At 33.3% G+C, this 26,959-nt stretch overlaps 5 protein-coding genes and 1 pseudogene across 7 annotated transcripts; 4 read left to right on the top strand and 2 right to left on the bottom strand.

Annotated features, from left to right (window-relative positions):
- Positions 1-4,499: 4,499 nt before the first annotated feature.
- On the top strand, positions 4,500-4,727 carry LOC109130962 (protein RALF-like 26). The gene has a single exon (XM_019241165.1). The coding sequence runs from the start codon at positions 4,500-4,502 to the stop codon at positions 4,725-4,727; it is 228 nt and encodes a 75-aa protein (XP_019096710.1).
- Positions 4,728-5,612: 885 nt separating this feature from the next.
- On the top strand, positions 5,613-6,153 carry LOC104766434 (protein RALF-like 25 pseudogene; annotated as a pseudogene).
- Positions 6,154-10,898: 4,745 nt separating this feature from the next.
- On the top strand, positions 10,899-12,977 carry LOC104766433 (uncharacterized). The gene is made up of 6 exons (XM_010490325.3): positions 10,899-11,442; positions 11,640-11,839; positions 11,942-12,082; positions 12,429-12,509; positions 12,595-12,722; positions 12,818-12,977. The coding sequence occupies exons 1-6, from the start codon at positions 11,214-11,216 to the stop codon at positions 12,855-12,857; spliced, it is 819 nt and encodes a 272-aa protein (XP_010488627.2). The 5' UTR covers positions 10,899-11,213; the 3' UTR covers positions 12,858-12,977.
- Positions 12,978-13,497: 520 nt separating this feature from the next.
- On the top strand, positions 13,498-16,699 carry LOC104766432 (nuclear transport factor 2). Of its 3 annotated transcripts, none has more exons than XM_087502244.1 (10): positions 13,498-13,879; positions 14,172-14,246; positions 14,360-14,497; positions 14,661-14,949; positions 15,060-15,322; positions 15,438-15,615; positions 15,706-15,827; positions 15,916-15,975; positions 16,060-16,123; positions 16,200-16,699. In XM_087502244.1, the coding sequence occupies exons 2-10, from the start codon at positions 14,193-14,195 to the stop codon at positions 16,496-16,498; spliced, it is 1,467 nt and encodes a 488-aa protein (XP_087358370.1). In that variant the 5' UTR covers positions 13,498-13,879; positions 14,172-14,192; the 3' UTR covers positions 16,499-16,699. The 3 variants fall into 3 exon arrangements, with proteins under 3 accessions (XP_087358370.1, XP_019096709.2, XP_087358371.1); XM_019241164.2 differs by having other exon boundaries at positions 13,502-13,815; XM_087502245.1 differs by having other exon boundaries at positions 13,584-13,786.
- A 137-nt stretch (positions 16,700-16,836) lies between these two features.
- On the bottom strand, positions 16,837-19,308 carry LOC104766431 (galacturonosyltransferase 8). The gene is made up of 3 exons (XM_087502243.1): positions 18,813-19,308; positions 17,428-18,672; positions 16,837-17,332 (listed from the first exon to the last, which is right to left on the bottom strand). Exons 1-3 carry the CDS (start codon positions 18,975-18,977, stop codon positions 17,057-17,059), a joined length of 1,686 nt encoding a protein of 561 aa, XP_087358369.1. The 5' UTR covers positions 18,978-19,308; the 3' UTR covers positions 16,837-17,056.
- Positions 19,309-19,854: 546 nt separating this feature from the next.
- On the bottom strand, positions 19,855-21,635 carry LOC104766429 (uncharacterized). The gene has a single exon (XM_010490321.3). The coding sequence runs from the start codon at positions 21,277-21,279 to the stop codon at positions 20,011-20,013; it is 1,269 nt and encodes a 422-aa protein (XP_010488623.1). The 5' UTR covers positions 21,280-21,635; the 3' UTR covers positions 19,855-20,010.
- Between the last annotated feature and the right edge of the window lie 5,324 nt (positions 21,636-26,959).

The raw sequence follows: 26,959 nt of genomic DNA, 5'->3' as shown, positions 1-26,959 counted from the left end.
GTATTTATTCCTAATTGTATATTCGTATATTAGTATAATAGTATCTATATAATATAACATTCAAATTTTGAAAAGAAACTCTTACAAAAAAATTAATTAATTAAATAAATCCGTTTTACATGAAATATAAATGTTACCTCCTTTAACTATTACATTACAATATTACATCTGCAATCATACTTACTACTGTATCTGTGTATCTCTATTCTCCTCTTCGTAAATTTCAATTATCTGCTTTTGTAACACTGCTCTGACCTGAAATCATATCCAAATTCTAAAATTATATATTTATAGTACACTATAATGAAAATATGTAGATGTGATTCTTACATGGTCGTTTGATACAATAGATGTTTTTTTTTTTTGAAAAAGTTAATACAATAGATGTTGCTTTATGAAGAATGTCAAATGCTGCTTGATGAATTATGTTGTTAAGCTCTATATCTCCATCATTTTCATTTACCTGTAAAACTTCTGAAATGTGTTACCTACGTGTCCCTTCTTCCATTATACAATTCCAATTACAAAATGAAGTCAAGCAAATACACTAGAGCTTTAAGAGATGAACTTCATAAAGTTTTTTGTTTTGGACAAACAAGCGTTTCATTAAACTAAAACCTTAAAGAGGGATGTTGATACAAATTAGAAGCAAAAGAATACATGAAAGGTAAAGATAGAGACTTCATGAATTTTCCAAAAAGATGCAACAACTTTGAGAAGCTTGCAAAGGATGGAAGATCCGATGAACTTCATAAAATTTTGTTAATAGAAAAAATCGGTTTTTTAAAAAAAAAAAAAAAAAAAAAAAAACTAGTTGGTACACCAATTAAACTAGTTCGTTATACTCTTTTGCTTCTTCTTCCTCGTCAACTCTTTCACATTATTCCACTGAAAAACCTTTTTTTTATACTATCACACAACTTGTTAAACCATCAAACTACAATAACAAAATCATTTATTTTCTCATAAAATTTGTGAAATTCATGAAGACCAGCATAGTCAACACATGCACCCAATTATTGATAATTTCATCCATATACTTATTTGGTTTTAGGTCCACAAGTTTAGAAACTTCTCAAACCAAAATCCTTACTTGGTTTATAATATATTTTAAAAACATAATAAAATATACTAATAATTATTTATTTAATATGAATCATATGATATATAGAAATATGAGTACACTATAACAACATATTAATTATAAATAAATAATATCAATTATATTATATTATCAAATAATATCAATCATATCATATTATCAAATAATTGTAACCTTATATAACCGTAACCGCTTGAACCGGAACCGTATTTAAATGTAACCATTTAACCATTTATTAAACGGTTATGGTTAAGATTAAACAAAATTTCTAACCATAACCGATGGTTAATAAACCGTAACCATGACAACCGTAATCCTAGTGATGCCTATGTATAGCTAATAAAATATATGTGTTTGTCGTCCATCTTTCTTCTTTAAACCCCAAAACTTGACTCAAACATCAAATCAAGGTCTTGCAATGTTAATCCTTCTTCCTTAGACCCAAAAATAAAAAATTAATTAAAGAATATCAACTCATCTATAAAATCATACGCAAAATATGTTTTACAGCTCATAAGAAATAAAAAACACAAACGTAGAGAAATACGATAATTTATGTTTTACATCAATATTTATACTACTTTAAACTTTTAAAAGGTTTCGAAATATAAAATTTGAACCTTTTAAAAAGTTTCTGTATTTATAATATTTTAAACTTTTAAAATTTAAAAATTATAATATTTAAAAACTTTTTAAAAGCTAAGAACTTTTAAAAGTTTTAATATTTATAATAATTAAACTTTTAAAAATTTTAAATATAATAATTTTTTTTTTATAACTTTTTAAAGTTTTAATTTGATCAAATAAAAAACCGGATCAAACCGTATAAAATTTTTAAACTTGGATGCTTGATAAATCAAGCTTTCCTGCTCATTCGTTGTTAGAAGCATATTAATCTTATTTATACTGGTTCCGAACCATTGTCTAAAAATTTTCTAGCCGATGTGGGATATTGTGCACAGTTCTTTTATTTCCATAAATTTAAAATTTTCTTTTTTCTAAAAAATTCTGGAAATTTAAAAATGTTAATGAATGACATGTCAAATCATGATTGGTTGTTTAAAATAATTCTTAATATATAAAAATCTGGAAATTGTATAAAATGTTAATAAGTGATATGTCAAATCCTTGTTGGATGTCTAAAATCCTGTTTGGACAATTTTAGGAGCTTTCTAAAAAATTTAAATATTATATTATTTTTTGTAACTTTTTAAAGTTTTAATTTGATCAAATAAAAAACCGGATCAAACCGAATAAAACCTTTAAATTTGGACGCTTGGTAAATCAAGCTTTCCTGTTCATTCGTTGTTGGAAGCATATTAATCTTATTTATACTGGTTCTGAACCATTGTCTAAAAATTTTCTAGCCGATGTGGGATATTGTGCATAGTTCTTTTATTTCCATAAATTTAAAATTTGCCTTTTTTCTAAAAAATTCTGGAAATTTAAAAACTGTTAATGAATAACATGTCAAATCATGATTGATTGTTTAAAATAATTCTTAGTATATAAAATTCTGGAGATTTTATAAAATATTAATTAGTGACATGTCTAATCACAATTGGAGGTTTAAAATACTATGTGGACGCCTTTAGGAGCTTATAGCTCCTACTTTTTATTAGTATAGATGCTTCTCTATTAATATATATAGGAGATTTTAGGGAGGGATATAAGTTAGAGAAAATTATGTTTCAGCAGATCAAGATCTTAACGGAATGACAAATATTTTTTTCTAACTTTGCTTAACAAAGCGACATTTGGTGAATATATTTATATGACAAATGTCTTTTTATTAATTTTTAATTTTATTTGACATTATAAAATTATTTTATTTCACTCTATTTTTTGTAGGTTATGTAGATGTTTTATATCATGACATCTATATATTTTAAAATAAGACAAAAAAATGAATATAAGTTTTTTTCTAACTATTTCTATAGTCACAAAAGTTTTCAAAATTGAGTTCACCCTAGCCACCTACGCTCTCTGGCAAGACCCCCGATACTCCTCTATTCTCGTGTCTTCCTCTATTACCTAAGTGTGTATGTGCTCTGTTCTGTTAGTGAATTCACCAGAGGTTCACCAAGATTCAAAAACGCTACTCTGGCCATGCTCCAGCTTCATCACCCCTTTCCTCCTCTTTCTCACCAGGTTGTTTGCCTCGGCGATTTGTTTCTCCCGAGATCTCAGCCTTCCGATGCAAAATCTGAGGCTGAACTCCTTGTTAGCTTGGATTCCCGACTCTCTCACTGGCTTCCCTCGATGTCAACACCAACATCTCTCAGCTCCTCGGATTCATATTCACTCAGCAAGTGTTTTACTTGGCCACAGCTTGACAGGAGCTCTATTTTGACGCCGGAGCCGTGCAAGATATTGTCGAGATTCCATGATCCTAGTGATGCACTTCATAGTCTCAGTTCTGTTCCAAATTCTTCTTTGTTTGCCTGTAGCATAATATTGTGTCGGTTGATGGAATCCATTGTCCGAAGAATGCAATTGGAACATAATCAATCTCTTCTTCTCTACTGATACAAAACTTATTTGCGAACCCTAACCTTAGAATCATCTAGGACCACTGCTTATGATTGCCTAAGGTTGAAGAGGACTCGCGTTATGACCTCGTTTTTATTAAACGATAGTTACCGGAGCCTCTTTAATCTATCCTCTCTGTCCCACCTGCTTCCTGCATCCTATTTGACGCCTCTGTTTCATGTACTATTGTGCAACATCTTATGCAAGCCAATTGTTCAAACACACCCTACAAAATTTCAGACTGCTTAGGTTTTGCAAGTACTTCGTAAGAACCCTGATTTTTGTTCAACTTATGGTATTGTGTGTTGGTTCTAAAACCTTGAAGTTTCATGGCCTTTTTACTCCAATCCCCTCTAGCGACTTCAGGTTCCACCCTTTTACAATCTTCTTCGCTTTGATTGTGATGATAGAAACTATTGAGACCAAGACGAAGAGTTCATGCTTTAAATGAACGAAAATGTAAAAATAAGGATTTGAATAACGTTAAACCCTCCATTCATTTCATATAATGATAAAATATGATACAATATGTATTACAATTTTTATACCTTTTAGTTATCCGTTTATTTGCATTTGCATATTCCAACTGAAAATATATAAGACATGGTATATCGGTTGACTTGCTACGACTTGAAATTAAAACCAACAACAACCTGGAGGCATCTTGCAAAATTCTATTTTAACATCTTTAGTTTAGGTCGTTGTCGTTATTCCAAACATGGATTAGCTAAGAGCCTAAGACTAGTATTTTCTTTTAAGCTCTATATATATATATATGTGTGTGTGTGTGTGTGAATCCACTTTTCTCCCAATTCAAATAAACAAAGGCTCAAGTAGAAGAATCAACATACTAATCTGACTAAAAATGAAGGCATGGATGATAATGTTGTTGGTGGTTTGTGTTGCTGTGATGGTAGAGCAATCAGAGGCTAACAAAGGCAGAAAGTATTTGAATCCAGGAGTGCTTAGCCCGTGCCATGGTCCTAATCCTCCCGCAGGATGTCATCCTCACCATTCCCACCACAAACCCCGTACCCCTGTTCACAATTATCGTCGTGGTTGCACTAGAATTAACCGGTGCAAACGAGATTAAACCTCACATATATGATGATGTCCCTTTACATTGATCCTTCTTCTACATGAGTCCTGTAATGATATTATCTATATACATAGTTCTACGCATAATGTTGTCTCTGATCTTTTCTAATGCTTTATAAATATTACCATTTTGAATTCAATTCACAAAGATATGTAATGTGAGAATAGTTCGCAACAAGATGTCTCTATATATGTAATGTTTTCTCTATAACTTATAGACTATAAGCTACGTTTCTATTTCGGTTATCAGCTTTTTGATTATTTTTTAAACGGATGCATCTAATTTAGACATGATTTTTTATTTAATATAATTTAAGATTTATACAAAATTTAAAGATATATTCTAAAAAGAAGGGAGTAAGTTTTGGTGACCCTTGTTAGTTTTGGTGACTAGATTACAAACACATACAAATGAAAAAAATATCCCAACTATGTTAGTTTTTCTATTTTGGGTAACATGTTTTTTATTCGGTGTTTCTCTTTCGTAGTTTTTTTTATCGATAATCTTCCTCTTTTCGAATAGAGCCCAAGTCAGTACTTGTACAACTGTTTACTTTTACCAATAAACATCTATCTTTGTATTTGTTAGTATTTATACATATTTTAAAGAACTTGTAAAGATCTAGGCCTCGTGACCACAGAAAACTTTGTACCAAAAAAAGACTCAAAACTTCATCAAACAATTCGAAAGAATCAATTTATTTAAAGAAATCCCAAAAAAAAAGAATCCACAAAAACCGTGTTTCATATCCTTAGCTTAGAATCAGACGTTTTTTTTTTCAAATATGGATTAGCTAAAACTAGCGTCTCCTTAAGCTCTATATGTACCCATATCCACACATCCCACTTTTAAACAATAATCACCAACGGGAGGAAAAAAAAAAGAACAACAAAAATGAAGACATGTATGATAATCTTGTTGGTGATTTTTAGCATCTTGATTGCAGGAGGAGTTGAGGCTAACGAAGCCAAGAGAATATCTGAATCTCAACCGATGTTCACGTCCTAATCCTCCACCAGGATGTCATCACCATCCACATAAACCCCGTACCCCAGTTCACAAATATAGCCGTGCATGGCTGCACCAAAATCAACCGATGCCGCCGACATCCGTAATGGCTGTCCTAAGCATGAGATCTAATGACATGTTTTACCTAACATATGCCACCACATAAGTCATATTATGTATGGTGTTGTATGTGTTTCAAAACATTTCACAGGATTAATCTTCAGTATTGGCGGTGACATGCTCACGGGGGTTTAATTTGAACTTTAATACATTCATGTGTCATATAGTAACAATGTTTTTTTTTACGAAGCCAAATAATAATTTGGTATATACAATATGTATTATGGGTTCTATTGTTTTCAACAAAAATATGTAATGGTCTACTATAACCAAGTATAAATTCTTTGATATATTTTGTTTTCTTTTATTATTGAATCGAAATGTCTATTCTACATAGGTATTAGAGACATAAGATTTTGTTTATTCTCATCTTCCAACTCAAGCATCGAGTCTGTTAAAAAGCAATGAAAAGCTAATCATCTTTTTCCAAATTCAAAAGCATATATATGCTTGGGTCTACTATAATTCAAACGTATAACTTCAAGCTAATTTAAGTATACTGTATATGCAACACCAGTGTAATAATTTAGAATTTTAAGAGATTTGAGTGTAGTTTTAGGTGATTTGGTTATTTGTAGAGATTTTTAAAAGAATGATTTGTGATTTGGTAGAATTTTGTGATTGAACTTTCGGTGATTTTAAGATATTTTAAAATAAAATAAAAAGAGATCGAGACTTTCTTTCTATTTCAACGTCGTGACTTGTATTATGCTTGAAAGAGACGAGAGAATGTACAAGCTTAGTAATCCCATCAAGATGATCCAAGCCTATATATCTAGTCCAAAAGCTGGCATCAAGACACCATTGACATCATTTCAAGAGAGCTCCCCTACTACTAGTAGCTACATCAACTCTTACTAAAGTAATTCAAAATTAAATTTTTAAAAGAAGTAAAAAAATGTGACCTTAGAAACTTGAATATTTATGGAATTGGCATCTCCCTTTGAAGCAGGTCAATACCAGCATTCCTCACGGTACCAAGATCATCATCACTATTTACTCATCTTCTCAAACCAAGCATGACCATCCGGTTGAAGCATGAACACGGGCACGGCGTGTCCCGTTGGCTCATTATCCACGTAATCCATATGAACCCCACACCTAGCATGCATCATCCAACGCCTCGACAATAAGCTTCCCATGTGCATCTTCACCCAAACGACCAACGAAGTAAGTCGGATACATAAGCTTAGCTCCACACGCCTTCTGGTTAGCGTATTTTTCTTCGGCGAGTATTTACCCTGTCTTGGCCGAGATCGTTTCCCCTTTCTTGGGCAACCTCTCGATCTTCACATATATGTCGGCGTGCGCAGGTCCTACAACCACCAGAGGTGGTGCATGAGAGTCGACGACTAATTTAATTAGGGTTCTGATTCGCGGATGAATATTCATCCGCTTAACATCGTTTATTTTAAATATTTGTATCAAATTTAAATGATGTAAAAATAATTTGCATCAGTTTAACAAATGATTTACATTTTGTTGATGCAAATAATTTGTATCAATTTTTTCAAACTGATTTTAATATACACATCGATTTTTCTAAATGATGTTAACATGCATCAGTTACAAAAAGTGATCCAAATTTTGCATCAATTAATATAAATGACGTGAATATTTGCTATGGTTATAATAAGTGATGTTAAATATTTTTATCAATTATAAATAATTGATATTAAAAATAATTTTAATAGTTATTTGATTTTAAATATTTCTATCAGTTTGATTATTTGATTTTAATAATTATTTTATTTACATAAATCGATGTTAAAATTAATTTAAATTTTAATAATTTTGATAATTGAGTCGTTTACAAAAATAATTAAAACTAAAAATAAAATAACTGAAGAAATTGTGGTACAAATGTACAATTACGAGAATAATAATTAAAATTGTAATAGCCCAAAACAACAAAATTACTTAATAGAAAAAAAAATAGAGAATAGGATAATAAAAGAGATTATGAAAACTTAATCGGCCAAAATTTTAAGCCCCGTCATAACAACCACTGCTTTCGCGGTCAATAAACTCCACCTCTTCTCAACAAGCCACTGCCGTCCCTAATCACTCTCCTTCACCAAAACAGCCATCCGCCGAGAAAACAGATTTCTCGTGTGCTGCACCGGCGACTGTCGTGAAAAAAAAAGTTCTGGTTGGATTCACTCCCAATCTTCACCAGAATCACATGTCTCCTCCGTAAGACACAAGTAGAAGAATACTACGTCATCATCACAATTTAAAAAAAAATATTTGAGATGCCGACAGGAGTGTTCTTTAACCGAGAGGTTCAACATCCTCACCGGAAAGATGGAATTTATTCAGAGAAAGCTGAACTCACAAAGAAATCTGATTTCACATAAGTATATGACATAGAAGATGAGGAGAAGTTTTTTATAAGGTTTGGTTTTCGTAGTAGGTTTTATTAATTATGAGATATTGTAACTGCTAGATATTAAAACAAAAAGATTAAGTTAGAAGATATTGTAACTGCTAGATATTGATCAAAAGATTTTTTCTTGACATAAATTTCAGTTAACTAAGGAAACTAGTAAATAACAATTATTTGTTTGCTAAAAATCTCTCGCCCAATAAAAATTTACTACCGCTCAGTTTATTGGATATATATTCTATCATTTACTGAAAAATCGATGCAAACATTCTTATTTTAATATTTAATAAAGTAAAATTGGTTTTATTAGTCTCAAACATTTTAAATGAGGAAAATTAAGGTAAAAATACATCAGTTTTTAACAATCGTAACTAAATCTCATAATTAAATTTGGCGTAATTTATTTAAATTTTATTAGCATTATTTTTTATTGATGTAATTTTTAAAAAATATTTTAAGTGATGTTAGTAAAAATTAGTTAATACATCAATTATTTAAGTGATGGGAATATAGATATTTGTATCAATATTTTGAAAGTGATACAAACTAATATAAATTTGCATCAATTTTGATGAGTTGATGTCAAAGAAATTAATATTAATATCAATTATCCTAATTGATGTTGAATTAGATATTTTGTATCAGTTATCAATAAGTAATTTAAATTAGTATCATTTAGTTTTGTGATATAATTTAATTGATGTAATACACCCCTTTTTTGTAGTGAATCAACGACATCAACTAGATTGAGCAACGACATCAACTAGATTGAGCAACAACATCTTTGAGCTGCATGTTATCTAGCTATGATCAACTCGATTGGCTCGTATATACAAATTTGAGAATTTTTGATAGAGTAGATCATCTTTTTGAAACTAAGGCAGTGAATGGTAACGCTTAGAAAAGCGTATTTCAAGATTTATGGAAAAAAAATTGGTCATGTTACCAATCACACAAATAACTCAAAATTTGTGTTATTGTCAAAGAATAAAAAAAAAGTACTGTTGCATTTTTGTAAACCCACTATTACTCATGGACCGCAGTTATATGACAAACAACCAATTATGCAGCGGTTTTGAGAATAACGCTTTAGATAATATTAAATTATGATTTAATTAATTTATGATTAATAAAAAAAATAATAACCAATATAATTTTTAACAAATGACTGTATGCTAAAAAGTATATTGTAATTTAAGCTATCAAAGATTCTCATAAATAATTTATTTCTTAAATGTGTTTCTTTTGAAAAAAATAAATAAATTTATAACTATATAATACATCTGTTTCTTATTTATAATATTATAATATCTTAGAACTGCTTATTGTATAAAAAATATTTATTTATTAATATAAAACAAATTAAAGTATATAATTATACCAATTATTAATAATATAATATAAAATCCGCACCGCAAATAATTTACCACCAGTCAAACATTCTTTTGTACCACTTATTTTTTATTACCACACTTGTCCCGCAAATATATTTATCCCGCAAATACCGCAGTTGAACCGTACCGCACTAGCAAATTTTTGGTCTCGTATAACCAAATCCGTTGTTACTATTTAGACTCTAAGTATAAGCGAAGAGAAAGAAATGGGTCTGAAAAAGATAGAGCCAAAAGTCCGTTGGAATCAGTGGCCTCAAACGAAGTCTAGGAGGATTGATTCCAGCAGAGGAGGATTGATTCCAGCAGAGGCAAGTTTGGAGAAGGAAGAAGAAGAAAATAAAACTAAATATTCTTCTTTTTCTTCTCCAAACTTGCCTCTGCTGGAATCAATCCTCTTAGACTTCGTTTGAGGCCACAAATTCCGATGGGCTCTCAGATCTGTCTTTTTCACACCTATTTTTCTTTCTCCGCTTATATTTAGTTTCAAAAAGATGATCTGCTCTACCATTTTTTCTTCACGTTATGTATTTGAGAGAGAGACACACATAGAGAGAAAGTGAAAAAGAGAGAGAGCCCAAAAAAAGAGAGAGAGAGAGTACATGCGAACACAAGTTTTAGAGATGGAGGCTGTATACTTTTCAGACTCCCTTCTTTTTTCTTTAAATCCTTCAAAGTTTCATCTTCCAGGATGTGATTTTGTTAATCATATTTTTCAACTACAAATAGGAAAGAAATATCCTGGAATCACTTTCAATAACTTTTAAAAAAGTTTATTGTGAATAACATAGGATATGAAATGAGATTTATATTATTGATTAAATAATAAAAGATTTTGAATGATTTTAAATAATTATTATAAAATTCTAATTTTAAATGATTTCTGTATATTTCTAATTTAATAACACAGAATTTTAGAAGATTTTTAAAAATTATCAATTAAATAACAAGGGATTTTAATACTCCACAATCTTTTAAATATCCAGTTCAATATGCTCTCTTAAGTCGTATTGATCTTTTTGCTTCAATCTTGAACCGGAGTGTCCGCATATTATATGAGGGAAAAAAAAAGTCTATCTACACCCTTAATTGTACAATTACATAATTACACATTTACGTAAAATCGATCTCTGAGTATCCAATAATCAAAAGAAAATAAACCTTTTTTATTTATTTTTTTCTGGTCCACGATTCTGATTTTGGCCTCCCAAATGATTCAGATAATCTTACAAAACGGGCAATAAAATTAGTCAAAATACATAACTTTATTTCCTAATAATAAGGCCTTCATAACCCAAAGATTTGCATTTCAGATTTATTACCAAAGAAATTAAATTAAGAACCATCACCCACTCGTGTCTCAACTTTATTCGTTGATCAGATCAGAAGAAAATTATATATATATACACAATCACCACGTCATCGACCGCATGCCCTCGTCGTGTCTCCGCTCACTCAACAAAACGTATCCTTAGCTTTCACGGACGTCGCATAAAAGCTCTGACAAAACACACACAAACACAACCGAGAGAGAGATTTGTAATAATCAAAAAAAAAAAAAAATCAAAAATCATGGGGAAGGCGAGAGGTGTCTCCGCCGTGAACGTGGTTTTCGGATGGCTAAGAAAACAATCGAACAAGGTTAAGATAGCTTTAGCAATTATCATCTCTTTGATCCTCGTCGTGCTTTTGAAATTCACCGTTCATAATGACAATCACTTTTTTATCGCATCCGAGCTCATCCACGCCACCGGAATCTTGATCCTCATCTACAAACTCACTCGCCAAAAGACTTGCTCCGGTAATCCCTATAATTATTCTCTATCGTATTATCATAAGGAGTCTATGTCATTTATATTGTCACAATGTTGTGGAATCTTATAATCTTCTTTTTTGGGTTTGGCTAGTGAACATTTATGTTTATATTGTGTCAATAATGCTGTGGAATCTTATAAGCTCGTATTGGTTTTGGCTGATAACAAAATTGTGATTAATTAGGTCTTTCTTTAAAGTCTCAAGAAGTGACAGCAATATTTCTTGCTGTGAGATTGATATGTAGCATAAACTTCGAAGGTGATATCCATACAGTACTCGATTTCGCCACCTTGGCTTCGACGTTATGGGTCATTTATATGATTCGATACAAGCTGAAAGGATCTTACATCAAGACTCTCGACACTTGCCACAATTACTATGTGGTAATGCTTTGATTTAAAGAATGTGAAAATGTTGTTTGTTATTCGATTCTCTCTAGATGATTTTGTAATATACGTTTCTCGCTTTTAATGTCTGCCTACCAGCTTGTACCATCGGCTATCCTTGCGTTAATTATTCACCCGAGTACGAGTTATCCTTACATCCACCGTATCTTGTGGGCGTTTTGCGTTTACACAGAATCTGTCTCTGTTCTGCCTCAGCTTCGATTGATGCAGAATGCTCAGGTCAGATGCTTTTGACATATCTATGCATGTTTTGATTACTTTTGATCAATGTATAGTTAGCAGTTTAACCAATTATAATGGTCTTGTGTCTGAGTATTAACTTCGTCACGTTGGTTGATAGATCGAGTCACACTCAGTTCACTTCTATGTTGGCCAATGTAGACGTTTTAAGTGGCAAGAAAACTAGGTTTCTTGCAAACCTCGGATTAGTCTAGACTTAGGCCAATGTAGACATTTTAAGTGGTAACAAAATCTTGTTTTCTACAAGTCTCTCGGGATTTAGTTCCAAAACTTAATCCGTTTATAAAAATATCAAGCTTAACATTTTCTCGAACAATCATTTCAGATCATAGAGCCTTTCACAGCTCATTATGTGTTCGCTTTAGGAATCGCTAGATTCTTGGCATGCGCTCATTGGCTTATCCAGGTAAAAAGTTCTTTTTTTTTCCTTAAAGAAATCATTAAGCTTCCGTGAAGTTTCTAGAGAGACTAATGTGGTCTGAAAAATGTAGGTCTGTGAGACTCGAGGACATTACCTATGGCTGATTGGAGCTGGTTACTTTTGGTTCCCGGCAGCTCTAATAGCCGAAATCGTTCAAACCTTCATCCTCGCCGACTTCTGCTACTACTATGTCAAAAGGTAACCGATTCGATCGCACACAAACTATCAAACTCGTCTTTGGCAATGTCCTTGATGTGGATCTTAATATACTCTTTACTATTATATGTTTGCAGTGTTATGGAAGGTCAGCTTGTACTGAAGATGCCGGTTTAGATATTTAACGTACAAATGAACAGAAAACATTTTGTTTGTTTTTATTTTTCAACTTAAGCTTACCTTTTTAAACCAAAGTAGATGCTCAAGAAAATAATCTAGAAAGGTTTCTTTCTTCCATTTCATACATTTTTTTTATTTGTTTAAGAATCTTTTAGATAAGTTAATCATGGAGATGGGAGTACACCAAATTAAAATAGTCTTTTCTTTCAAAACTATCTTTTACTCACATTTGTGAAGAGTGGAGTGTAAAGTCGAATATTAGTTGAGATTGTACAACGACGTTTTAACCACCAGATTAATGATCTTTGACAACAACAACAACACCAACAAAATATTGATTTAACCTCGTCAAAACAAAAGAAAAACTAGTTTTAAAAAATTGAATATGTAATATGTATGCATTTATTTTGCAAATTTCAAATAATTTAACAAAATACAAAAATACAGTAAAACCTCTATAAATTTTTAAAAAAAAATCTCAACAAAGAAATATCAAAAATTATAAGATATTATTAATTTATCAATATATATATATATATATATCTGATTTAGGATTAAAATATTATTATTTTATTATCGAGGTACTAATTTATCAAGTTAATTTTAAAATATATTTCTTTCTTACTTTTTAACTTACAAATGAGTGAATGACCCAAAAAAAAAAAAGAAAAAAAAAAAACCATTGGGAGGAAGAAGAATTATCTGATACGCACAAAGTAGCCAAAGTACAAACTAACAAAATACATAAACTCTACAAAAGCCACCTTTTTTTTTTTCTACAGCTTTTTTTTTTTGGTTCTCACGTCGCTCTCTCTCTCGTTTTAGATTCAGCTGTAAAACCCTAAGTTGAGCGCCATAGCCAAGCGAGCTTCCTCGGTGAGAGAGAGAGAAGCGAACAAGAAGATCCTCGCGGGATATTTTTTCCGGTTAATCGTTAATTTTTTTTTTCTTCAAGGTAAACTCTATTTCCGTCTCTGGCCTTCTGTGTTTTTTCACCGGGAACTTCTCCGCGCAGTGGCGTACTTCTCCACTCTGTTCTTTTACTAGATCGATTTGATTCTACACTGTTTTAGTTCTTAGATCGGTTCTTTGTTTACTCGGATTTGTGCTTTGCTTTGTTTCTTCGCATTTAGTGGTTAAGCCCCAATTGTAGCGAGCTGATAACAAAGACGATGTGGATCTTAATTGAATTTTTTATCTAGATCAGAGATCTCTCTCGTATCAGTTTTTGTTTTGCGTCTTTAGAAGATGAGATTGAAGTGGAGTTACTGATTTGTAAGGTGGTGATTTTGATTTTGATTTTGATTGCAGGGGGGAAAAAAAAAGTAGGCTATGGCGATGTTAGGGGCACCGCAAGTTCCAGCACCTGCTTGTACTCCAGATATTGTATGATTTAGTGTTTTTTTTTTTAGCAGATGCAATTGTGTTACCTTGTGTTGTTTTTATGAAAATGTTTCAGTTACCTAGAAGTACATTGTTGTTTTTGTGTGTGTTTATAGGTTGGGAATGCATTTGTGCATCAGTATTATCACATACTGCATCAATCTCCTGAGCATGTTCACAGATTTTACCAAGAGATTAGCAAGTTAGGCCGTCCTGAAGAGAATGGTATTATGAGCATCACTTCTACCTTGCAAGTGAGTGTACTGTATTTAGCTCTTTTTTTGCATTCTTGAAGTTCGTTTAACTTTTAGGATGAAAAAAAAAACAAATGTGTTTTTTGGCAACCTTGTGGAAACATATATTGTTACCAAAGTTCTGTTTGAAATTGTGCTGAGTATGCATATATATCTTGGGCAGGCTATTGACAAGAAGATAATGGCACTTTGTTATGGTGTAATCAGTGCTGAGATAGCAACTGTGGACACACAAGAATCTTATGGCGGTGGTGTTCTTGTACTGGTCACTGGTTATTTGACGGGAAAAGACTGTGTCAGGAGGACGTTTAGTCAGACCTTCTTCCTTGCTCCACAAGAGACTGGATACTTTGTCTTGAATGATATGCTCCGATACATTGATGAAGCTGCAATCCTACATGCAAATCAGATTCCAGTGAACAACATCCAAGTTCCTGTCAACACTTATCAGGGTGAGTTGAACCTAGCTTTTGTATTAGCCTCGTTCAAATCAGTAGATTATAAGTTGTGTTGAAATGGGACTATGGTTTTTATAAGCTTGTAAATATTCTTGTGCCCTTAGACACAGCTGCTGTGAAAGACAATCCGAATGACATTGTTCAGGAGAAATATGTCCAAGAGAAACATGCTGTTAAGCAAACCGAGGTGTTGTCCAAGAGCATTAATGGGGCTGAAGTGTTCACTCCCGCTGAAGATGAACAATTATCAGCTACAGAAGAAGCTCCGGCGCCTGAAATAGTTCATGAAGCTCCTATTGAAGTGCAGAAGGGTGGAGAATCTGATTCTAGGACTGGCGAAGTTCCAAAGAGATCTTATGCATCCATTGTAAGAGACATACATTTGGGTTGTATAATATCTCCTCTTGGTCAAGCTGATGTGATGTTTGGCTTCTCCACCCTCATGGTTTGATGTCTTTTGTGTTTGTAATCATGATATGTAGGTGAAGGTTATGAAAGAGAATACTGCACCAATGTCTGCTTCGAGAACCCCTACAAAGGTGGAACCAAAGAAACAAGAAGAGCAAGCAATTCATATCCCTCTACCAACACCATTGTCTGAGAAATCAGATTCAGGAGCAAATGTAGTTGTGAATGAGAATGATCAAGATAATGAAAGAGGTAGATGCTTCTTTCTGGCTCATGTTTTTTACTTCTTAATGGTAAGCATGCTCAGCTGCAGAACTTTCTCATTTCTTGATTCTGTAACAGCTCTAGGTCCATCCATATACCTGAAGGGCTTGCCCCTTGACGCTACACCAGCCTTGCTTGAGAACGAGTTCCAGAAATTTGGACTCATTAGGACCAATGGCATTCAAGTGAGAAGCCAGAAGGTTAGAGAGTCCATCTTTATTACTTCTTAACAGTTCTAATAGTTAGTAATGTGCAGAGTATTTATTCTTTGAGTATTGTGTGTTACAGGGATTCTGTTTTGGGTTTGTTGAGTTTGAATCCGCAAGTTCCATGCAAAGCGCTATTGAGGTAAGAACCAACGGTATTACTTCTGAACTTTTCAAGGCCCTGAACATTCTAGGCTAACTAAACTGTTATGGGACTTGCCAACAGGCATCACCTGTCATACTCAATGGGCATAAAGTCGTTGTGGAGGAAAAGCGTTCTACTGCAAGAGGCAAGTTTGCTTAAATTTTTGACAGATGAGCTCTCAGGATCTTAAGACATCTATTTACCATTCGTTGTTGAAACAGGGAACTATAGAGGACGTTCGTCGTTTGGTGTAAACACAGGCTACAGAAACGAAGGGGGAAGGGGTCGTGGGAGCTTTGGAGGTGGAAGAGGGGGATATGGCCGGACTGATTTCAACGGGTATGGTAATAATAACAGGGGAAACAATAGAGGAGGTTATGGAAACCGAGCAAATGGTGACAATGGTGGGTTCCCGAGGGCCAATGGTAACAACGGACGTGTAAGACGCGGTGGCGGAATTGATGCTAATAGAGCTACTAAACCCGTGGATGATGCTCCTCATGTGTCTGTTACTGCGTAAATGTGCTTTTGAAACAAGAAGCCCCATTGGTTTTAGAGAGTTTAGGCGTAGATCTATGGCAAAAAAAAAAACAGTATTATTCTCTTTTCACTGTGCCCCCATTTTGTTAATTGGAGTCAAAAAATTTGAGAGCAAGAGAGAGAGTTTCGTCGGTTCTTGCTTGTCTATTTTTTCTTACTGCTAATGAAATCTCTTTCTTCATCTGGCTAATTCTAAGCTTTACAGATACAGAAAATGTAGCAAATCTACTGGAGAGACTGATTACAATTCCTAAGAGTTGTTCAATTAGACAGTTATGAAACTCATAATACGATATAATAGAAGCTAAAACAGCATAATGATGAAACATTATAATATATTTAAACTTTGAGCCTTTGATATAGGTTGTGTCATAGAATAACGACAGCTATGAACAAAATACAGTATTCTAAACCCCCAAAAATATATAAAATAAACACACAAAAAGAACTAAGTTAAAACATAAAACGAAGTAACACAACATATGCTTTTAGATTTAGATGGTAAAGATTGTCAAAATTTAGATGGTAAAGAAAATTTTCAGAGGCCGAAATTGCAAGCCTGAACAAATTCGAGGTCATAGTCGACGTGTTTGGTCCAAAGTGGTCGAAACTGGTTCATAGCTATGTCCAGCCACGGCTTCATGTTACCGTTGAAGTGTACCACTGCAGCGTTGCGGATCTCATCCATGCTAATGCTCGGATTGTAACCCAACCCAAGCACATGCCATGATTTGTCCAACGGCTTTGTGGTCGAGTAAAACGTGATCAGTCCCGGTGGTAACGTTCCCAGTTTCCATAGAGCCCTGTTCTCGTTCTGCAGGAATTCAAATAAAAAACACAACACAAGTCAAAAACATCACACAAAGAAAGGCATGGTCAAATGGCGAAAACAAACATCTGAAAAGTTACCAGATTTTGCCAGTAATGATATTCTTCTGTGCACTTCTCTCTTCTCCAAGCATCAAGATCAAAGAAGTTCATTCCATAAGCCCACGCACATGCTTTGGGATTAAACTTCTCTTTGATCAAAGGATGTGAGAAATTCATGTACTGAGCATACCGATGGAACGACCCAAAACAAGTCTCTACAGCTCCATTCACTTTCCCATCCATATCAATCTCCCACAGCCCTGTTAAATCCTTTTGCACGACCACATCGTCGTCCAAAAACAGTATCCTGTGTAGTTTCGGGTACATCTCGGGTAAATAAAACCTCAAGTGATTCAATATAGACAAATACTTGGGATTCCTAAACTTCATATTCGTTGTATCCTTCGTCGCATTCTCCAGCTTATTCTCGAAATAAAACTTCTGAAGATTAGCAGACTCCAACTGCTTCAACACAGGCACATAAGAAGAGTTCAAAAAAGTATAGTCCTCAACAGCTTTCACTTCCACATGAGCTCCTTTATACTCCTTGAGTTTAAACATAACCTGCATAGCCCCAAGATTCATCTTATCAGTCACGACATGAAACACATGCTTCCACGGCTCCTTAGCGTTCTTCACAGCAGAGTTGACAACCACTGAGGCCGCAATCACATTATCCGAAAAGATAGCGTAATGGTAAAGATTCGGATCCTCGAGCTCAGCTGGTCTATCTTTGCCTTGATCAGTATACTTCTCAGGATGAGCAATCCTCTCTTCCATCAGCCTCATGGCAAGACAATGCAACCCTTTCGGTATCGATTTCGCAGCGATCAAACTCGAAAACGCACCTTGCTTCTTAGCATTAGTTAACTGTTCGTTAACCGCGAATATCGTGTCTTTCAGCTTCTGGATCTTCAGCTGGTTATCAAACGACTCTTTAGCTTCAGCGATCACTTGACGAGTCATCTTGATCCGTTCCTTGACTTCTTTCTCAAACTGCCTAAGCACAGATTCTTCAATGGAAGCTCCATCAGAATCATACAAAGCTCGGTACGTCGGCTTGTTGATCAGATCCGTGTAGTTCCTGGAGAGATCAGCGAAGATCCTAACGAGCTTCGAATTCTCGAGTTTAAGCTTCCTCGCGTACGAAGCATAAGCTAGTGCTAATGAACGGTGGTCATCAGCTTGTTTCCGGATCTGAATCAACCGTGGCCTAAGCGGATCCGATTTGATATCCAACATGGATCTTCTCATAGATCCGACTCCATTAGAGTACTCCACACCCTAAAAACTCCACACAAAAAAAAATTAAACACAAATCTTCTCCAGATTACAACAATTCAAACCTCAAATCAAGCTTTTTGAATACGAATTGTTCGGGGAAGATATGATAAGAGAGAGAGAGAGAGAGAGAGAGAACTTACAGGAAGAAGGAGATCAGGTGAATCGTTAGATTCGGAAGCGAAGAAGAGCGAGAGAGTGAAGAAGAGGAAGAGTGCGATAGTGGCGGCGAAAGCTGTGAGTCTGATTCTGACTCCGTTAATCGCCGGCGATCTGCCGCCGCGTAAGAGTCGGTGGTGATTAGCCATTGGAGGGGGGCGAGAGAGCACTTCACAGTTTCATTCAATTTATCAATTATAGCTAATTAATGGAGTGGTGTCTCTCACTAATCGTGTACGCGGCCAAACCCAAAAAAATGTCGGTAGTAGTAGTAACTAGTAAACCATTATTTTCAACTTTTATTTTAGGTGTAATATACTATTAAAATGGTTTTTGACTTATATAACTTTGTAATAAATTTGCCTAGTAGTGTTATTTATATCAGATCTGAGATTCAATCTGTGTTGTTAAGTACCTAACAAAATGGGAACAAGATTGAATATAATTATACAACTCTTTTGACATTAGATTGCCGAATTCAGACTATGCAACTATAGATTATCATTTATAAAAATGCTACAGGCTGGGATAAAGAACCGAACAGAACCAAAATTTCGATTTGGGTCGGCTTCGATTCTGTCAGCTAAACCGATCGGCAGGATTCTAATTTTTTGGTTCGGCTACCCAAGAATTTTGGTTCGGTTTGGTTCAAAGCAATCAGTTTTTCGGGCATATGTTTTTCTTAATAACCGGATTGTACCAAAACTAGACTAGTTTTCACTTTTCACTAATACAGGAACCGAACCAAACCGAATTTAACTAATACAAAATAACTAGATTTTTATTAATTAAATCGATTAATATCAGTTTTAAAATTAAAAATCTAAATTAACCGATAACCAAACCAAACCAAACCAACCGAATTTATGTAGTCAACAATACATACCTCTAATTTTCTTGGTTAACCGAACCAACAGACCCAAAGAACCGAAGTCCCAAACCCTTCAATGAATGGTAATGAAAATATACAACAATTTTTACACTTTTAAGAAAAATAATACAAAATTATTATAGATTTTAGTTTCATTTGACCTGAATTAACTTGTGCATATAGAACTTGCTCAAAACTATGGAAACTTACAAAATCATAACTTATAAGTCTACATCTAGTTACTTACTTATATATTTTTTTTATAGATCGAAATTATCTATTAATACAAAGTTTATATATTCATCGCCTTTTCAAGCGTTCTTGGAATGTTTGTTAGCATTGTAAAAGCGTCCAATGCCTTTGAAAGCCTTGGATAGTTTGAGAAGGTTAGGTCTCGCAATTCCTAAATGCATCTTCCCTGTTGAGAACTTCAAAGCCTGTAAGCAACAAAGTTGCTGATGATCAATCACATCATCATCATCCTCCTCTACTATTACTTCCTTCTCTATTATACTCTTCGTCTTCATCATCGACTTTGTCTTCTTCTTGAGCTTCTTCTTCTCTTCTTCAGTTTGATGTTTCTTCTCTGTTTGTGTCTCGTAAGTCTCCCACAGCTGATCCATGCCTTGTCCAACGTCAGCATTGTGTCGTTCTTCGAACAGCTTGCAAGCCAATGTTCTCCTCCATTCTTTCTCTTTCCTCATTGATCCAAAGCTTTGGAGAGAAACATTGTCTTCTTCTTCTTCCTTCTTAGTGATCACTTCGTTTCTCTTCCCTTCTCCGAGAAAATTGCTTAGTTTTGGGAAATTATAGCTTTCATCATTACCATCTCCGACAAGGTCAACTTTTTGAGCCTTGGATTCTTCTTTTGTCGGCTCTTCTTCATTATCGAGGACAACGTCACTTTTTGTTTTGACTTTATGTTCTTCTTCTTCTTCCTTTTCACATTTCTTGAATTCTTCTTCTTCTTCTTCTTCCTTTTCAAATTTCTTGGTTTCTTCTTCTTTCTCCAAATCAATCACATCCTCAAGCTTCAACGGTTTGATCTCAACGTGCTCCTCACGGGTCTCATCGGTCAAAGCTTCCGGCACCGTGCTCTCATGGCTACAGAATTTGTCAACAAAGGTCAATTCATCCGAACACATCTCATTCTCGGACGTACGTAATTCCATAGAGCAAGCCTCAACGACCATCTTATATGCTTCCAACTCCTCCACGGACTTAATACCCTCATCGTCATTGATCTCAAACTTGTGTTCCAAGACACTTCCAAGCTTACTACAATAAGAAAACAGGAAGCTTGGTTGTGCTTCTAGTGATTCAGAGTCAGGACAAGTGTCTTGAACATGCAAAGTACTGAGTAAGGCAAGAAGCAAGAGTGTGGTAGTTACAAAAAGTGGTGAAAGAAAAGAGAGAACCTTGAAGATGTAAGGTGAAAAGAAGAGCAAGTAAGAGAAATAGAAAGGGTGTGAGAGGATGAAGGAGCAAAGGAGATGAAAGTCAGAGAGGAGAAGAGAAGAGAAACCAATCTTCTTCCTATTTGGAGTCTCTTCTTGAGATGACAAGGCAAATTCAGACATGTTTGCAGCGAACCTTGGTGATCGGATGATATCAATGGCGACAAAGAAGGTTAAGAAGAACTAGCCAAGTTTTTTTTTTCTTTCTTTTGCTTTGCTCTGTTAAGAAGTGGCGTGACTATAAGAAAGAGATATGAGAGAGTGAGAAACGACAAGAAGAAAAAAGAGAAAGCAACTTTTGAAAGTTACCTTTCCTTTCACCTGTTTGGCCATTTCAATAACCACCACCATTGCCTTTTTCATTTGCTCGGTCTAAATGTTTCTTACCTTGACCCAAAAAAAAAAAGAACCCATCATCAACCGATTTATCAAGAACAATTACAATAAGTTCCAGTGTTCTGAATTGTGATCAATTCCTAAGTAACATAGATTATCAAAGTTATGATCATAGTTATCTTCAGTTCCATTGATAATGTCAAATGCAAGAGCCTAATTAACCAAACCGTCCTTATCCAATGTTATGAGTGTACTAGCTAACAACACATTCAATTAACTTTATCCTTAAATTAAAAGACCATCAATCACGGAGATAGTTAGTTCATACTAATAACTCAAACCAAAGAGAGTAGTACTCTTAGTGGTTGCATATGGGAAAAACATAATGGGTACTCAAGTGTAGTTCATTATTAGTTCTTTTGTCTCTTCACTTTTTCTTTTCTACTTCTTCTAAATGGACCCATAATGGTTTCTTCTTTTTCAGTCTCTTTGGTCCTTAAAAACTTACTTTCTACTAGCCGAGAGGTATCTTGAGAAGACTTGGTTCCAACTTTTCTCTTTTTATATCTCGTTCTCTCTCCAATTATCCACTGTGATCACAAATTTAGTAAAAGCAAAATGGTTAGAGAGAGAGAGAGTGAAACTGAAGCAATATTGGAATATCAAAAAAGAAAAAAAAAATATCAATATCTCATGGTCCGATCAATAGTACTACATAGTGAAAAGATTCTTGTTTTTTAGTTCGCAACATCTACCAAATACGGGGAAAAGGGCCAAAATCAACCCAGACAATTTGAACAAAAAATTGCTATTCCCAGGATTCGAACCTGCATTCACCTAGCCCATCATTTTTACCCCGTAACCACTCGGATAAATTGATTTCTATGGGATTGATTAACAACAATGTAATATATTCTCTTCCGTCAATCTTCTTCTAATCATCTTCTCTCCTTCGCTTCACAATGGCAAAAACGAACATATCCAAGGCTTTCCAGCACATAATATGCAACGGTGAACTAAGCCTTTGAGATTGAACAAATACATTCTTATCTAGAAGGAGAAGATGGTGATGGACGAGGAGAAATGCAGATTTGGGTTTTACTAAGATTCATGGAACTCATGAAAAAATACAAAAACAAAAAGACGATTTGTTTGCATTAGAAAAAGAAGATTTACGGAAGACAATATATTACATCGTTGTTAATAAATCCCAAAGAAATCGATTTGTCTGAGTGGTTATTGGTAAGATAGATGCTTTAAGTTAACGTGGGTTTGAATCTTGGTAGTAGCATTTTTTTATTTCATTTAAACTATCAAAACGACGTCGTTTTGATGCCTTGATGTCATGCGGTCGCTTTGTTGGCATCTGACTCAGCACCGTTAAATAATCAAGTAACACCGCTTACGGACATGTTGAAATCGGCTAATTTTATAAAGTTTATGTATAAAATTTGAAATTTTAGTTTGTTCAAATTGATAATTGCATCGTACCATAGTTTGGGTATGAAAAAGCGTTTTACAAATAGTCTGGGTTGATTTTGACCGTTTTTCCACCAACATATGTAATATAGCCTGTATTACGTAAATATTGTATTTTAAGCATGCATTACTAGTCATAATTTTGATCTCCAAGATTAGAGAATCCTCGATATAAGATAGAAAACATATACTGTACATACGTGATATATGTCAGATCATTATCACACTAATACCGAATATAAGCAAACTCAAAAGTTAGCCATAGTCAGTTTGACTAGGCTTTCCAATAAACAGAACAATAATTATGTAACACAAAACTACACCGTTCTCAGTTCGTGTAGCAACATAAAAGATCGTAGACTCGTAGTATTCTAGTAATTCTTTCTTCCGGTGCTCAAACTTGTGGATTATAAAAGAAGAGATGTAAGAGTAAGACTAAGAGCCTAGAGATAGTTTATTGTGGATCTTGTAAAACTAAGAGCCTAGAGATAGACGTGCGTCTTCTTTACCTCTTGGTTTTCATGTTTTTGTTGTGGCTCCAAATGTTATTGAGCCTGTGTTGCCAGACGAAGTTCATGTATCATGACGTTAAAGGCCAACGACAAACTCGAGTGTAATCTGTTTCTATTTTTTTTTCTTAATAAATTCTAGGGGCTAATTTAAGAGCCTAGAGATAGTTTAAGTCCTCAAATGTCGCATTATTTGTAACAAGACACGACTTTTGAAATATAGTGTACATGACTCTTACACATGAGCAATCAAAAAGATGAAGACGAGTTTTCATGTATAGATAGAAAAACCCTGGCGGAAAAACATAGAGTCGTCGATTTTGATTTCCATAGCTTGCAAACACAATTTGAAGTGTTGATAAAAAACCACACCAAAAAAAAAATATACTCAATTAAGAGAACCCATGAATAGTCGAATCTTTATTTCTTACTTCTATGTACCAACTTGTCTTAACAACATCCTTCATGAGGATCATACTGTATCAAACCTCTATGAGGTCACAAATTAATCAATGAAAGAAAGCTGTTAAAAAAATAATAATAATAAATATCTATATATAATAGCAAACCTATTTTTTTGTGTCATCTTTAATCCAATGGTTGAGATTAGTTTTATTATTCTATCTAACGGTTGAAACTTATTAATGATTCCAACAGTTGCAAGTTTTTGTTCCTTCAAATAATCGTGTCTCTTCGTCGTATCTCATATTTCAAAAATCACACATTTTAACTTTTCCATCTCTTAGTTGTACTTCCATCTTTTAAGAATCACATCTATTAATTTTTGCACCTCTTTGTTTCACACTTCTATATTTTACACCTCTTTTTTATTATATATAAACTTTTATAGATTACCAAAACAAGTTTCGAATTTATTGTTATCAGAGTATTTTTAAAAATAAAAAATAAATTCAAAGAATTGTTTATTGGAGTGTTTTTAAATTAACATGCATCAATTTCTATATCAAGGTATTTTTATGAATTTGTTAGTGTCCATTCCGAAAAATTGGTTTTATTCTCTCCTCCCTTTTGTTCTCATATATAGATTATAGATTAACAAAAGTTTTGTTCTTATTAAGTGATCTGTTTGTCTTATGTTGTCCGTTAGATAATTTACTCAAGATAACACTTAATTTTAATTTCTTAAGTTAAAGTAGTAGACTAACAAAAGGACGTGAGATCAATATATGACCTGTTCTTTTTCTTGTCACGGGATTGAGGCGAGCGACCAAAAAAATCATCGTCACGTCATTCACCATCGTGGGAATTTACATAAGAGTTACGACCATCTGATGTACAATCAAAGGTTTTGATTTACTTATACCAGATACTACTCAATTTAAATTCGACGTGATAATGAGTGAACTTATTGTAATATACATTATAGTATTTACCAATGTTTTCCCAATAAATAAATCAAACAGAAATAAACCATCTAACCAAATCGGGTAGCTTAATTATGTTTAAAATATGTATGCAAATAGACTAATCCAAATCGGGAACTTATTTCCTCTCATTAAAAACAAAAATAATACATCGTGATAACAAAATAAAAATTATCCGTTGCCAAAAAGACACAAGATAAAATTAGTGAAGTGACGTAATAGGTGATTAGTATAGTACTACACAACGGTCAGTTATGAAACCATACGACCAAAATGTACAACTCTCTATTTAAAAAGGTACATCGTTTCAATCATGACTATTAGATATTATATATATATACATTAACATTCTAAAGTTACTAGAACAAAACTCACTATTCCATTAGTCTTTTCTACAGCAACTTCAACCTAAGCTACACAAATTCCTCCGTATAAATATTTATCAAATCTGCAAATGAAACGTGGACAGCAACGCATTTTAGGAAGAGTAATACGAAAATGGGAATTCAGAAATCCAAAAAATGGAAATAAAATTATTAGTTTGAATTTTCTTCTTCTGGATGAGAAGTTAACTTATAACATTCATACAAGTTACTTTTAAAAATGTTTAACATATGATTATTACGTGCGTCTAAACTAAGTTTTTTTTATAGGATACAACTATTATGGGTTCAATTTATAAACGATATATTGATCATTACTTACAAAATTTAATCGAAGGAACCATATATTTTCTCAATGATTTGGAAGTATGGCGAGCCGTAGATTATTATAAAATTTCCGACCATGTTTTTACTATAGGGTTGAACGACCATTCAAATATATCCCAGATAGAAGATGATACTTTCTCTATTTCTTCGGAAAAATTCAGTTTTCGTAATTATGATGAACTCATGGATATATCCGATAAAGATATTCGTTTTGAAGGTATGAACTTTCTTAATAAGTTACGTTAGTGCTTCAGTGGCATATGAAATTTTCTAACACAAAGTTCTTAATAATAATATAGAAAATAGTAAAAATAGCAGTACGTCATGTCGAGTCCTTTATAAATACATGTGTCATGATGGCATACATATGTTTAATTTTTGTATGGTTGTGTGAAAATAAAAATGAACTTAATAAGACACCCCATGTCGATCTTTTTAATAGATTGAGGCATTGAGCATTATCATACTTGAATTTACAAACCTATTCTAAATGTCTATAATATTAAATAATATATTTTGTCTATCTTTTTACAGATATTATCGGAGTTATAACCGATAAAAAATGATGAACGAATATTCAAGCAATGGAAATGAGAGAATAACTTTAGATATTCAACTGGAAGGGTTTGTTATATACATCCCCATACTACTCTATTATTGTTTAATAATAGTTGTCATTAGGAATAGAAGCTACCGTTTCATATTAATTTCCATTACATTATTTGTAAATTTAATAAAAATAATATGTAACCGAGGAAGCAAAGTTAGAGTTATCTCATCTAACGGTTTAGAATTATTAATGATTCTAACAGTTGCAAATTTTTTTCTTCCAATAATCGTGTTTTTTCGACATACTCTCATTTTTCAAAAATCGTACTTATTAATTTTTATATATTTTTATTTCACACCTCTATATTTTACAACTCTGTATTTTATATCTCTTAGTTTATTATATATAGATTTTTATGGACTATTAAAACAAGTTTAAATTTTATTGTTGTCTAAGTATTATTTTAATTTTAAACTTACAAAGAGGACTTTGAACATAGAGGTGTGAAACAAAAATGTGTAAAAATTAATAGGTGCAATTTTTTAAAGATGAGGTATTATTGTTTTCTGAGTATTATTGTTTTCTGGGAATGTTCCAATTTATGGATTTTGAAAAGAGTTTTTTTTTTCTTTGAGTATTGTTTCACACCTCCAAGTTTAAAAAATTATAAGTATTGTTTTCTTTTAATTTATTAATCAACATGATTCACTCATCTTCGTTAAAATTTAGATTGTTTTATATATTGATTCCTTCATCTAACTTTTGTTTGGTATCGTTTTCCATTTATACCTGCATCAATCATCTCTTCCAAATATTAATATAGGTAATTGATTG

Source organism: Camelina sativa, chromosome 19, assembly GCF_030686135.1.
Source record: "Camelina sativa cultivar CO46 ecotype springtype chromosome 19, ASM3068613v1".
NCBI classification, from domain to species: domain Eukaryota; kingdom Viridiplantae; phylum Streptophyta; class Magnoliopsida; order Brassicales; family Brassicaceae; genus Camelina; species Camelina sativa.
The sequence above is the reverse complement of the archived record's forward strand: the minus strand, read 5'-3'. Positions and strand labels throughout refer to the sequence as shown.